The sequence below is a fragment of the Opisthocomus hoazin genome, chromosome 25, assembly GCF_030867145.1.
Source record: "Opisthocomus hoazin isolate bOpiHoa1 chromosome 25, bOpiHoa1.hap1, whole genome shotgun sequence".
NCBI classification, from domain to species: Eukaryota; Metazoa; Chordata; class Aves; order Opisthocomiformes; family Opisthocomidae; genus Opisthocomus; species Opisthocomus hoazin.
Window position 1 is genome coordinate 11,090,763 of NC_134438.1, and position 14,095 is coordinate 11,104,857.

The following is a 14,095-nucleotide window of genomic DNA, read 5'->3' on the forward strand; positions in this document are numbered from 1 at the left end:
AACACAGCAAAATTGCTTTATTGATTCATAAGAATGCTTATCACAACTGTTCACAAACATCTGTCTTGAAAAGAGAGGATTCTGGGTTCTTAAGTAACCTCATTCCTTTGGTTTCCCGTGCGGCACTGTCTCATCCCACGCGTTGTCACCACAAGCAGTGGGTGCACGTCCTTTCAGCCTCATTGTGGTGCTGTACGCTGACGTCCCATCTTTAATTATTTAAAGCTAGTTAGGAGTTGGATTTTTTCCCTCTGTAGAGATAACACTGACCTTTAGGACTGAACCAACTGCCACACTAGCTTCCTAAACAAAGCTCTTGCCTGTGTATTCTATAAGTCTCCCATATTTTACTTGGAGTGTGTGATCTGTTCCAAGAGCTGACAGGTGACACACAGGGTGCAGGAGACCTCCTGTCTCTTGCTTGGGCTAGAATACGTCCTTTAGAAAGAGGAATGTTGCCACCAGAATCTGCTGAAACATCAGCCCTACGGCTGTACCAACAGCAGGCTGCATAAATTGAAGGGGTTTGTTTTCCTCACCGTTTTAGTGATGATGTAGAGATGATGATAGCGGGTGAGGCCCCTGCTGCCCAGAGCAGCTGTGGCTGCCCCCTCCCCAGCAGTGTCCAGGACGGGGCTGGGAGCACCCCGGGCTGGTGGAAGGGGTCCCTGCCCAGGGCGGGGGGTGGAACTGGAGGGTCTATATGGTCCCTCCCAGCCCAAACCAGTCTGAGATTCATTTCTTGACATGTTAGGTTTTTAATGGCTGCAGGGTAGTAAAAGGAGCCCGCTGGTCCAGTTTGCAGAAGGAGAAAGTGCAAAAGGTCAAGATTTACTTGTGTTTAAATTCAGACTCATACAATTTGAAAGTGAATGAGTGACTATCTCGTTTTGGCTTTGAAACAGTGAATATTTTTAAAGCTTAATGAAGCAGAGTGAATCAGTTCCGAGCTGAATTCTTTAGAAGTACAGAGGACTACTCAAACAGCTTTTCAAACAAAGACTTTGAAAATTAAGTAGGCTTTAAAGCAGATCTGAACTGTGCTCTGCTGCTTGACATTGGATGATCCATTGAGATTTGCTGTGTAGCATAACACGTACAAATACTCCATGTTGTGGAGTATGACTGTGAAATTATTTAATACTTTGAAGTAGCCTGTGTAGATATTAACCATGTATTCTTACCAAGAGATTCTGTTTTGTGTTGCGTTGTATGCACTTGCCCTCACCACTGAGTACAGTAACAAATTCAGACGTTGAATACAAAGATGAATTAGCGCCACTGAAATTATTTCCTTGTCATCAGCGACCCCTATATTTTTTCTATATGTTAATGTGACCTGATTTAGTGTCTTACCTGTGTGTGATTTCTCCTTCCGTAGAACCTGTACCTGTACTGACTGTATCAGATGACGTAGCAGTGTGGCCTTGGAATGCTAAGCAATGTATGGATGTACTGGGTGTAAATGTTTATATATTGTACAGCACCTTTATACATACTTCTGAGGTTCTGACTAGAGAGAGACCTGTAAATCGCTCATTATTTTTTATATAGATATTAAAAAGAAACTCCACTTCATGGCCTGTGGGTTCTGCACTGTATAAAATAGAGCCTTTGTGGACTTTCAGGGGTGTGATACTTTGAACAGCTACATCTGTGGCCCAGGTTTTACCCACAAACGTAATACTCTTCTGGAAAACAAATGCAGTTTATTACTTGGCTCCCTGTTCAAGTAATAATGTTCAACAAAGGTATTCTAAAAAACATCAAGTCAGGTAGAAACAGTTGTTAATGATGAAATACTTGTACTGTAGATTTATTTGTACATTTTGATATATAAAATTGTCATCTCCTTTTACATCTGGCAACTCTTCCTTGTACAGAAAAGAGCTGTAAACAATTTACTACCAGAAATTCTTATGCCATCTTACCCCTTATGTGAAAGAAGGAAGCTATGAAAAGTTCCTCAATTTTTGCTTTTTTCTTTACTAATAAATAGACGATAGTAGAGTCAGTTAAGGAAAATGTAATTTAACAGATGTTTTTAAAACATTCTGTTTCTCTCCTATGCCCTTTCTAAACATTGCTTTTGGGTGCAGAAGTCTTTGCCGCGTCTCCTCCACGGCGCTGGTTCTCACCCCAGATGTCCTCCTCGGGCACGCCAGTGTCAGGCACGGGTGCAGGCCGCGCTGCAGCAGCTTCACCCCACGCGGCAACGCTGGGTGTCAGAAAAAGAGACGCCAGGGCGGAGCGTAACCGAGCTGTTGCAGGGAACACAGCAAAATGTTCTCTAGTTGGTAAAATGCTTTACTTGTAGTTTGTGGTGCAAGGTCGTTCTCATGCAAGTAACGTTTTCAAAAAATGCTCACCATGTATTTGCAGAAGACCCAGTGCGAGCCAACCAGCGCGAAGCTGCTCTGTTGCTTCCCTGTCGGCACTGGGGCAGAATTCATCTTCTGCCGAGCAAATGTCACCGCCCCATCCTGCGGTAGTTCAGGATAGAGCCAAGGCCTCGAGCACAGCGCTTTTAAGACGAGAAATACTCTTCAGCACGTTCAGATAAACGCGTCTCAGCATTACCAGTCTGAGCAGAGCTCTGAAGGAGGATGCACAAATTGAAAGACTCCGGTGTAGCGCCTGAGCTCTCTGCAAAGGGGCGATGCTGACTGAACCAGGAGGGCTGACTTCACCTGTCGTGTGCACAGGGCTCCGATCTGGCAGGAACAAGGCACCCGTAGCAGTCATCGGTGACCCCCCACAGGAGATCTCGCATGGCTTTTGGCGTTCGATGTCCCGCGCTGTCTGTGCACCATTCCTGCTGCATTCAATGCCAGCCACCGGTCTTTGCCCCATTAACGCTCTTTTGCTGTGCGTCCGTGCCAGGGGATGACTTCACTCCTTAGACCAGTTTATTCTGTATGTTGTAGAACAGTAAAGCAGAGGCAGAACTTTCGATACGTACACCGAGAACCTGTTTCAAAAATCGTAATTACAGATTTCCATAGTTTGAGAGCATCTCTGCTTTTTGCCCATGCTGTTGGTTATCTTCTCTGGTCTTTCTGGTGGAGAGGGCTGACTGCTGATGTTTGGTCAGTTCACGGTTTAATTTTCCATAACTGAAAAGAGATACTGAGAGTGAGCATTGGTCTGAGAGCCCTAAGTCTGAACGCTTTTCACCTGCAGGTAAACCTCGGTCTCCTTTGCCTACCCTGTGCTGAATGCTCTGCTCAGCAAGCTCCAGTTTAAGCGTGAGCCACAGGAGGGTTCTGAAGGGAGAGACCCAGAATTCTGACCAACGGCTTTACGTGGGCACCGAAGACCTGAGCAGGGCTGAAATTTGTCAGCCCTGTCCTTCCCCCCCAGGGCTAGCTCAGGGAGACAGAGGTTCACTCAGGGAGGTCTGTCCTCCGAGCTGCCGTGTCGAGGGAGCCTTGTGCAGACCCACCACCTTTCTGCCTGGGTGGGAGGACCTGGCAGCGGTACACGAGTGACCACACGAGACGCTGCCTGTTACCTTGTGTGGGGGTTACACTTACTCTGATATTGAATCCTAGAAGATCACTTATAACACCGGAGACAGCAGAGAGTATGACAACTCGTGTTATGTTGTAGATTAATGGATTCATGGTCAGTCCATACAGCCTAAATGGAGTATCTAACTCCTGCAGTGAAAGGAAGAAAGAAGTCTGTTAGCATTCGTCCATACCCCAAGCAATTAATCCTCTTGACTTTTAGCTTAATACTGGCTCTCTGGCAGAATTTTCTAACCATGCATTGCCTCTGTATCCTTCCTTAAATCGATGGACAGAAATTCCCCCTCTCTATTTCAGGCCTCCCAGCTCAATGCTGTTCACTAACAAACAGCCACGCTGAATCTGGAGAGTCACCTTTGTAGCAGCACTGCCTGCATAACAAGAGCTTGACACAACAGGCTGCAGAATTTGTCTAGCCTAATTTATGTGGCTCTTACACTAGGACTGCTCTTTGCCAAGTATCTACTCTGCTACTGTCAACAAGTGTCAGTTGAAGCAGTTGAAAGAGAGTGAGATTCAGGCAGTGAGGAGATGTGCTGTGTTCGTCTCCTCTCACTTCAAATCATAGTAAGCACAGCACTAATTACACACACCGCTCTGGTATTGCTTGGTCTTATGCCATGGCTCCAGAAGCACAGAAAAACTCCTTTTGCGCAGCTAACAGGAGACAAGAGAAATGGGAAGAGCAAAAACACAGCCACTGTCATTAGTCATTGCTTCCATAAAGCTTAGCGACTGTATGGTTTTAGGGAGAGTAGCTTACCTTCAGCAGCTTTGTAGATAGTTTCAAGACATTGTTCACTAGAGACAGCTGTTCTTTCTTGTTTGGCTTCTTCTCCATCTTCAGGTATAAGTTTATCTGTGACAGAGATGTTACAGACCAGATGTTGATATTCCAGCACTAGCCCCCAACTAATTTCTACGGGAAATGAGCGTCATTTGTTGCAGTCTGCTGTCACTCCTGAAGGAGTGATGCATCCACAGACAGCAATTTGGCAGTGACTGACGTGGCTAACATGCTAACCCAGAGAGGGAAATAATCTAAAATTTTAGAATTTGAGTCTGTCCAAATGTTTAGTGGCTTGTCCCTCCCCAGCTGTACAGTGTTTTATTGCCGTCTGTCCAGCATAAGGGTTGACTTCTAAATTTTAAAATTTGATTCCAGCATTTTTAAAGCTGGTTTGAAACGCAGCAGTTATATCCACACAAGCCACAAAGCCAAAGGGAGAATAAGCTAAATGGAGATACCTGCTCAGTGAGCAAGATTGAAATATTACTGTATTTCTTGTTGGTTTCCGAGCCCAAAGATGCCAGACGTAGTAAAAAGAGAAGAAGTGCTGCCTCCCAGATTAGGAACTCCCAGTTGTAGGCTGCATTCAGAAATGTTTTGTGACCCTTAAGAACCTGTATTGAAAAAAAAAACAACCCAGCCATGTCAATGACAAGTAACATGTCTGTCCTTGGGAAGGTGCAAAAGCACTGCCTTCACTCCTCCTCGAACAGTTTTTCCCTTGAAGTGTAATTCGTTCACGTGACTAGATTAAAGTAAAAGGTCTTGTTTCTAACCTGGCTTTAGCTTGAAATTTGATTTTTTTTTTCTTTCCGCTTAGAAAAGGACGCTTGTTCTTTCTCTTTCCTCCCTCTTTCCAATTAACAGGCACCAAAGTGCCTTTCTTTCCCGTGTGCTCATCCCACTGGTAGCCTCAGAGCCCCCCCAGCCAGGCTAAGCCGAGTCTGCCTTCCCCAGCAGGTACTCGTCAGGCCTGTGACCACGCAGCGGTGAGTGCCACTGCTTCCTCCAGAAACCTGCAGCTTGCAAAAGCAATGACAGCAGTGAGAGTCGGTATCTACACATCATCAGTCTTACTGCTACTGCAGCGGCCTCTTCACGGATGGTATCGAGAACCTGCCTACACGCTGTCATGAATCTCGTGCCAAAACCAAAGAAACCAAGAAAACAGCTCCAGCATTGACACTGCTTGCTGCAACAGAGGTTTAGTGGAGCATTAAAAGGTGTAAGTAATAGTGATTGACCTGCTTTTCAGCAGCAGGGGTTAAAGAGGGTGCTGCAGTCAGCCCTCCTAAATAAAACGTCCTGTGAACACTTGAGGTACTTGGGCAGAAAGTCCCTCCCTTAGGATTTTGTGCACAATGTCCTGACATTTTCCTGATGATTATAAAAACCCAGCCTACGCTGTGCAAACATAGAGAATGAGTATCTGTTACCAACTAAACATTACAAAGCTTTTAAAAAATGACAAACACTCCATATTACTTTGGAGACAAACAGCTACAGTTCAAGCACTTTGTAGGCTGGCACAAGAAAAGCCTTCAGTAGTTTGGGGTTCTTCCTCCCTACTTCTTTTTTTAAAAAAAAAAGTCAAAATCTCACCTGGGCGCAGCATATAAACGCAATGGAAAGAGCCAGTAAAAAGACTGACGATACGACAACGTCCACGGATCGCTGAGGGCCTCGCCTCTGCGGGAACAAAGACACTGGATTAGGTCTAAGCAGGCAGAGCCATGAAGTCAGGGCTCACCACAAACAGCAATAATTTTTAACGATTCAGGCAGAGCTGCCCATGGTGCCAGACAGCAATGAGGAAAAGCAGACGTACCTAGAGACTTGGTTACACCCTCTGTGATAATAAATCTGGGATCAGAGCTCACCTTTAGATAGGAACGAAGAGACAACCAGATCTTAATGTTTTCTACCTTCTTGAGTCTAAAGTGAGGAATTTCGTACTTCCTGGCTTTCCGAGCAGATGTAATGTGACTAAAAAGCTTGGCAAACAAAAACCTCTGCAAATTAAAAACATACACACACAAACATAAATTAGCCTAAACCAAAAATGACTGTTTGGGATTGCTTAGTGCTAACTGGCAGAAAAGGGTCGCCTTGGGGCACACTGGGGAAGCCCAGCCGGGGACCCTGGTGCATGACCTCTCGGGTAACAGCAGTCACCTTGGGTCTGGCAGGGGTAGAGCGGTGGGGGCTGTGCACGATCAGCCACTGAGCTCCAGCTAAAATGGCAACCAGCACCAGCCTGCCTCCCAGGCAGCACCTACGGCCACGCTGGCAACGCTACTGCCCACGGCCGTCAGCGGGCTGACTGGGATGCAGCCCATGCTTGGTGCCATCTCCCAGCAGGCCAGCCAGGCAGGCTTGTTCTCCTTCCCAGACAGCTCTGTGGTGAAGCGTTCACTTCCACGCAGAGTGCCATGTCAAGATGTCAAAAGGTTACTTTTCCCTTTGGGGCAGGGCAAGAGGGGAGCGCAGGGGTCAGGAAGGGCACTGACAGGTTCAGGTTTCTGACTGATGAACAGGAGTCTTCCCAGACTCCCCCACCTAAACTTCTTGGCCATCTTACCAGCTTTGACACTTCCCTTGCTGAGACATACTTGTCTTGCCAGCGTCTTCTGTGATGGGCAGCATGGTTTTGGAAGAACACATGCCCAGAGCTCACGAAAGGCAACAGCACCTTGACACCTACCTGTTTGTACGTTCTCTCAGCAACACACATCATGAAGAAGAACATCCAGGTTAAGCAAAGTCTTTCAAGGAAGTTGATTGCAGACAAAAGAACGACAGGGGTACTAGCAGGTGCTCCACAAAAGATGTGCAGAAGCTCCTTTAGAGAAATTGAGCAGAACTGCTCCAGGTTATCTGTGCGGAAGAGTCTGTAGAGGAATGGCAGGAATGCTAATCCAATGGTGGTGATGTTTCCCAGCATTTGATACCCCACTCCTTGCTGGTAGGCATTAACCTGGCAAGCAGGAACAAAAATAGGATGATTGCCTGGGTTTTTGCACTAAGGAAAAGGCATGCTGTTGTAGCAGCATTACTTCAATCAAGCATTCAGTTCCCTTTCCCTTCAAAGGACATAACCTAAAGTAATTCCACCCATTTCAGTCCAAAACCAACAATAATCAGTCAATAAATAATAAAACCACCACCTTGCACACACTGCAGAGCCACAGCCAACAATAATCGGCACTCGCCAGTCTTCAACAGGACCTCCTAAATTTTGGTCAATGCAATTTTTAAGTAAGAACGTTTGGGACAACTGTATTCGCAGTTGAGGAGGGACCAACTTTATACTGCACTTCATATTTGCATCTATAGCTGTTTTCAGGTTTTTTGGTTGTTTTTTAAAGCGTGAGGGAGAGAGGCTGCAATGCCTTACAGCCTTCTTACCCTGCTCATGATAATCCCGCTGATCTCCAGCACGGACATGTCCACCTTCTTACAGTCATTCCCTTCCCAGATCAGTGCGCTCACTTTAGCAGATGCCGGACTTGTATTCTGCAGCCAAAACAAATGGTTCTATAAAAGAGAAAAGAATGCAAAAGGTGCATCATCTATTTCTGTCCCACTATTAAATAATGCTTTTTCCTAGAAAGTACACAGGTCAAGGGGGGATTCCAAATCTGTCTTTGGGTGAAATACCTTGTTTTGGGAGTAGCAGTGGTCCAGACAATACCGGTGGGAGGAGGGAGTGGATCACTGATACTATTTAGACCACTGCAGGCTCCCGGGTGATTAGCGCGGTTGACAGATGGGCTCACCCAGCATTAGGCTGCTCACATGATACCAGCAGCATTCAGACGTGCCTTTCCTACTATTTGGGCAGACGGGGGCAGGAACCCTTCGTAGTATTCTCAGCTACTGGACACAAATCCACAAACCTGCTGGAAAACATCTTCCTTCAGATCCCGCCTGATGCCTCTCACAGTCATTTCCTCACTGTCGCTGGTGCAGGACGACCGACACTCTGGCCCGTGAAGCAGATCGTCCCAAAGCATGTCTTCGGTCTCAGAGTCATGGCGAGTGCTTTCCGAGTCTCTCCGGGTCACACTACAGCTCCGGGATCCCACACTGATGCAGGACCTCGAGTCCTTTGAAGAGCAAAATGTACACAGCACAGCCTCACAGGCAATGTGCAGAACAACCTCCTCCTCCTCCTCCCCAGCCATCGGCTGGATCAGCTTCCCGGGGCAGCTGAGGACTCCCGCTCACACCCACCTGATGCAAACTGGTAAAGATAATATTACTCATGGATAGTTTTTGCAACCACCATTTCTACACGGGAAGTCACACGGAAACCATTAGTTCCCCACCTCTATTCCCAACTTTACAAAATAAAAATTGACTTAATCATTCTAATGCAACAGTTTTCTGAATTTTGCATAATCTATTTTAAGATTTCATTTACCTTCTATATTTATTTATACATTTTTATATTTATTATTTGATATGCATGTATTTTATTTCTATCTTATTTTCAGGTGGAGGGAGTGGCAAGGAGCAAGATAAAGTAACAAAGTGAATGAGTACGTATCACAAAATAATTTCTTCATTTAAAATCAATATTTATTAGCATAAAAGCTACAACACAGTGCTACCTCCCAAACCTCAGGAGCAATTGTAGCAATTCGACACAAGCAATGAGAGGCAGCTTGGGCCATACCACGCTGCCAAGAGGGTGATTTGTTGTTTGTTTGTTGTATGCTCACAACTGTGAGCAAAGTTCAGAGCTGCACACAAGCAGGGAGGGAGGCCACACCTTGTACCTGAAGCACTGTCATTTAATAAAGGTCTGTTCTGACGGGGAGGATGACCCTGCACTGGCCAGGCTCAGTAAAGCTCTGTCTCCTGAATTTATGACCATACCTGACTATGTAATGTGGATTCTAGTTCAGATTCCACAACACTATCAGAGTCTCTGGCACCTTTCAGGGCTTGCTTCACCTGCCAAAAACAAAGGAAAACCAGCTCATTACCCATAGCAAAAAAGTTGTGTGGAAAACGGCGTAACTTCAGCATGAGTACCTGTGAGACAGCCTGGTTCAGGGAAACAAGAGGCCTCTTTTTCTTCTCTTCATAGCTATTGTCACTGGAAGCCCCTTCTACATTCTGGCGTAACAAGATCCTTTGTGCCATTGCTTCAGCATCCTCCTCACTCGAAAGCTCATCAGAAACACCACCTCTGTTGGTGCAGTCGTCCTAGAAAGACAGCAGTCAAAATAAGACTAAGGCACCAACAGAGGACCAGCCTGAACTGCATCAAACCAAAGGCTCAAAGCCAGTGCTGCTGCTACACTGGTACACACAGCAACCTCTAATCACCGGCAGAAGCCAGCAGCAGATGATGCCCACAGAACATGCAGAAACAGAACCCAACTTGGCATCACAGAGGCATCACCAGTTCTAACCCTTTACCCCGGCCCTTGCCTTACCACAGAGGTAATGAGAGGGAATCTTGGGTGAGGCGGAGTGGGATCTGGGGCAGGGCAGGAAGAGGAAGAGCCAGCAGCAGCGCTTGGCTACATCTCACCAGCAACCTTAAGCCTGGGAGAACAGATGTATCTACAAGCTGGTGGCTAGCAGATCCGAAACCATGAGATGCGTCCCACTACACCTAGCTCTGCTCTTCTCCAAATGCCAACAAACAGAGGAGTTGGGATGGCACAGTACTACGCTGTTCTGCACAGATTCTAATCCAAGTTCTTCATGTGGGAGTTAACACCTTAACCGACCCAGAGGAGCCTCAAAAGTTACTCCACAAAGCTTTGTTTTAGAGATTTCAACAGAGGTCATGATGCCTTAATGCTGTCTTTCTCTCCCCAAGGGATGTTTCAGTCTTTACGTTCCTGCCTCCCTTCTGGGAGGATATTGTGAGGAACTGTTCGCAAGGCAAATTATTTTATAGAACTGCTTTGGAAAACTGCTGATTTATTTATTTTTAACCATTATCAGCAGTCTTCCTTAACTGAACATCTTGTGATCAGTCTCTAAAACTAAACGAGCGCTTTGGTAGAAGAGACATTTTCCAGGACTGTCCATGACTGACATATTTGACTATTGTAACAGTTGAAAAGATGCAGACAGTAAAGTATCAGCACCATGTCAGCTCTTCAGTCAAGAAGTAGAAAGGGTTTTTAGCTTTCCTATATGAAAGCACAGATTAGTAGAAGGGAGTATCTTGTATTAGATCAAACCATACAGTTAAGCATCAACAAACTTTTGGGTATATACAGAACACACTGAAATTGTATGTCAGTTGGATGGAATTGACTTCAGATGGATCGTCCCTGCCAGTACCTGATGGCTCTTTTCCCCATCGGAAAGTTTATTTTTCTCTTTGAAGTGCAACAGCCTGTATTCAGATCTGGCATGTCTGTGCTTAATGCCATTATTCACAGCATTCACACCATTTTCTGTCTCAGTCCCTTTCTCAGATACCAACTTTACTCTTCTAATCCTATGAGAGGAAATACAATTAAATGCTTTTATGTCAGAGGAAAACATCACAGTCTCTTTCACTTGCCACACAGGCACAACATTAAACAATATAGCTAAGGGAATACATAATTTTCTTCTGCTGACAGGCTCTTTGTGTCCTGGTTCTGCTGAAGAGACTTATATCTGCTTCACACTCACTTTCACAGTCCTTTTGCAACTCTAATAGTATCTTAAAACTTCTAAAACAAGAGAGACAATTTTTCTTATTGTTTTGGAAAACATAGCTAAGAGCAATTGAGAGAACAAGTCCTCATCAACAGAAGGGACCTGTCAGTTAAAAACTCATCACGAAACTCACCTGAGAAAACAGCAGAAGACAATGAAATATTATCCCAAACAATCTATCCTCCTTTTCCTCGAGTAACTTTTAGAAAAAGTAAGGTGGTAAAGCAGGATGACTATTCAAGCAACTTAAACTAGAAGGCACAATTGCTTCTGGAAATCAGGTAGAACAGCGACATAATTTGAGCACACACATTCAAGAAAGGTCACTCATCTGACAAAAATAAGCCCTGCCACCTTCTGCAATGCATTTGACGCCCAGTTTTAGCTATACTGTGAGATATGGTATGATCTCCTAATAAGAACATACTAAAAAGCCATGAGGAATCAGCCTCTTACAATACCAAGAGTGCTTTTAGTTCAAAAGAAACTAACCGGCAGACTTTGGGGATGTCAGTGACAGCATACATTCTGTCTTCATTTTCCAGATATCAGATTATTCACAATGTCATTACAAACACGAGCCCAGTGAAGATCACATACCTCCTTCGGAAAAGCACACTAAATAAATTCTTAAGAACGGATGCAGATTCAGACTGCTCTTCTTTACTGTTTTTGTCAGGAGAAGACCAACTGTTCCCATCCACACCCACAGATTTGCGTAACTTCCTGATTTTTAAAAAAAGGAGAATTAAATTTGCATAGCAAGCTGCTTTTAGGTCTTTCTTAGAAGATCTGAGTCAGATTTGAACAGTTTTTTAGAGATGCTATTTTCCTTAAGTCATGCAGACAGAATGCTTATTTCCAAATAAAATAAATTTTATTTGGATTAACAGAAGTTATGCATATGCCCACAGGACATCAGCATATCACATCATCATCAGCATAGGATGCAACAGACAAAATCTTTGTTGCAGAAATCTCATGGGGGCAAAGTTCCTTCCACATCCATCATCCTGCGTTCAAATGTATTACATCAGTGTTTAAACTGGGTCAGATACCTAACGCTGAAACACCTAGCAGATGGACCGTGACATCTCCCATGTGCACCAACAAATTGCCAGCACCGAATCCACCACAGCCATCCCCGTCATCCCAACACACACCAGCAACTCCCCACAGTTAATGCAAAAGCAGGACACCAGACGGGTTTGCAACACCACGGCGATGCCTTTCTGTGCAGAATGCCCTCCTCTGCCCACAGAAAGAGGCTGTGCTGGAAAGCGATGGCAGAAGGCCCAGCTGACCACTAAACCAGACCTCTCACAGCCTGGTAAACTTGCAGCTTCTGTCTTGGTTACGAGCAGATTACAAGCAAGACAGAAAACACTAATTTTCATACTTATGGTTAAATAATATATTTACACAAAAATAGAAGAGATTTGCCCATTAACTTCCACCATGAGCAATCCATCACATGCTTTGATGCCAACAAACGAACCCATTACCCCACTCACCTCCTCCGCCTGCCGAGCCCGTTGTTTGCCGACGGTTTGCTGATCTGGGTGGACACTATTTGACAGTGAACAGTTCCCATCAGTAACATAAGGCACATTGGCCCCATGACTTCACTCGCATTCACAACAGGCACCACGAAATACAACACAACTGCTATAACTGAAAAGGACAAAATAGTATCAAATACAAAAATCAAGAGCAGAGTCCCCTTTTTCTGTCTTCGCTATTTTTTTTTTTACTCTGTTCTATGATTTCTGCAAACACCAGTGCCTCACATCTTGAAATCTACACCAAGTAGCTTTCAGACAGGATCCTTATGCTTTAGGTTATGGGCTACAAAATGATGTCACGTTCCTTGCGGAAACAGGATTGTGGCACAGCCTGCTAGCACCCCTCACCTTGCATAACGTAGAGCACCAGGAGCCACATAAAAATGCGCTGGGAAGTAACCTGTATCCACCACTGGCTGAATAATGGAAAAAACACAACTCTCACAATTCCCTTCCGAGTTAGCGATGTCCAGGGAATTTCAGGCTTGGCTTTGGCAAACGTAGAGCCTTGGAATTAAAGGAAAAACAAGTCGTTAACTGTGAATTGCCAGAATTTCCTTACTTACGACCTGCTCTCTGGCCAAGACCAAACCCCGCCGCACGCTGCGGTGCAGGAGGGCGACAGCAGCCGCGCCCGGGGCCCGGGACGGGCGCACCCCGCAGCAGCCCCCGCCTAGACTCCCCGAGCTCCTGCCGCGCCGGGGCCGGCAGCGAGGGCTGCGGCCGCCGGGGAGCCGCAGGACTCGGGCTCCGGGCAGCTGCCGCGCGGCTCAGGACAGAAGCCCGGCCCCGGCCCCGCTCACCTCGGATCAGATCCACGTCGATCAGGTCCGGCTGGATGTGGCCCTTCTTCTTCGGCTTGCTTCGGAAGGCCTGCGGGCCCGAAAACAAAGGCCCGTCAGAGGCGAGGGGAACGGGGCCCGCGGGAGCGCCCGGCCGCGCCGTTACCTTCATCTCGGTCTGCTCGACGGACTTCTCCCATATCTGCTGGTCGTAGGCCCCGACCTGGAAGGAAAGGAGGCTGAGCGCGAGCCGGGCCCCGTGCCCCGGGCCCCGCGCCCGCCCGCGCCGCACTCACCTTCTTCTGGTACCAGGAGATGGCGTCGCTGTCGCGGGAGGCCATGGGGCGCGCGGGGCGGCCCGGCCCCGGTACCGGCCCCGGCCGCTGTTACCCTGGAGACCGCCGCCAGCCCGGTGCTCGACTGCCTCCGCCTGCCCCCGCCCCGGCCAGGCAGCGCTAGGAGAGCGCCGAGCCCGGCTCCGCCCCCGCGGCTCCGGAGCGGAAAGAAGCAACCAGGCGGTAAAGGACAAAATCAGACTTTGTTTATTAAAAAAATACTTTACAGGAAAAAAACATCTCTGCATTCCGTGGGGCTATTTTACACAGAAACGGCTGAACAGATGGGCGCTGGCGCGCAGGCGGCCCCGGGCGCGCGCTGCCGGTCACCGGCGGGAAGGAAGGGGCGCGCGCTCGCAGGCGGCGGGAGGCGCGTGCCAGGCCGCCGGCAGAGGGGCTCGCGACAGAG

General features: G+C 46.8%; 1 protein-coding gene across 6 annotated transcripts; it reads right to left on the minus strand.

The window, feature by feature from the left end:
• Window positions 1–10: 10 nt before the first annotated feature.
• PHTF1 (putative homeodomain transcription factor 1) lies at window positions 11–14,058 on the minus strand. Of its 6 annotated transcripts, none has more exons than XR_012766197.1 (18): window positions 13,648–14,058; window positions 13,373–13,574; window positions 12,918–13,076; window positions 12,519–12,678; window positions 11,605–11,730; window positions 10,639–10,798; window positions 9,367–9,540; window positions 9,208–9,285; window positions 8,223–8,432; window positions 7,732–7,860; window positions 7,028–7,300; window positions 6,204–6,335; window positions 5,926–6,012; window positions 4,782–4,937; window positions 4,297–4,392; window positions 3,537–3,662; window positions 2,370–3,116; window positions 11–2,261 (listed from the first exon to the last, which is right to left on the minus strand). XR_012766197.1 is itself a non-coding variant. In XM_075442959.1 (18 exons), exons 1-18 carry the CDS (start codon window positions 13,690–13,692, stop codon window positions 3,096–3,098), a joined length of 2,154 nt encoding a protein of 717 aa, XP_075299074.1. In that variant the 5' UTR covers window positions 13,693–14,058; the 3' UTR covers window positions 11–3,095. The 6 variants fall into 6 exon arrangements, 5 of the variants coding, with proteins under 5 accessions (XP_075299074.1, XP_075299073.1, XP_075299076.1 ...); XM_075442959.1 differs by having other exon boundaries at window positions 11–3,116; window positions 12,519–12,573; window positions 13,373–13,442; window positions 13,518–13,574; XM_075442958.1 differs by having other exon boundaries at window positions 11–3,116; window positions 13,373–13,442; window positions 13,518–13,574.
• Window positions 14,059–14,095: the final 37 nt, after the last annotated feature.

Bases quoted from the DNA above. Each gene is read 5' to 3' on its own strand.
- PHTF1 (XM_075442957.1), bottom strand. From the start codon at position 13,692: ATGGCCTCCCGCGACAGCGACGCCATCTCCTGGTACCAGAAGAAG. The intron at 13,575-13,647 runs GTGAGTGCGGCG...CTTTCCTTCCAG, and splicing joins TCTCCTGGTACCAGAAGAAG to GTCGGGGCCTACGACCAGCA. The intron at 10,799-11,604 runs GTATGTGATCTT...TTCCTCTCATAG, and splicing joins AGTGTGCTTTTCCGAAGGAG to GATTAGAAGAGTAAAGTTGG.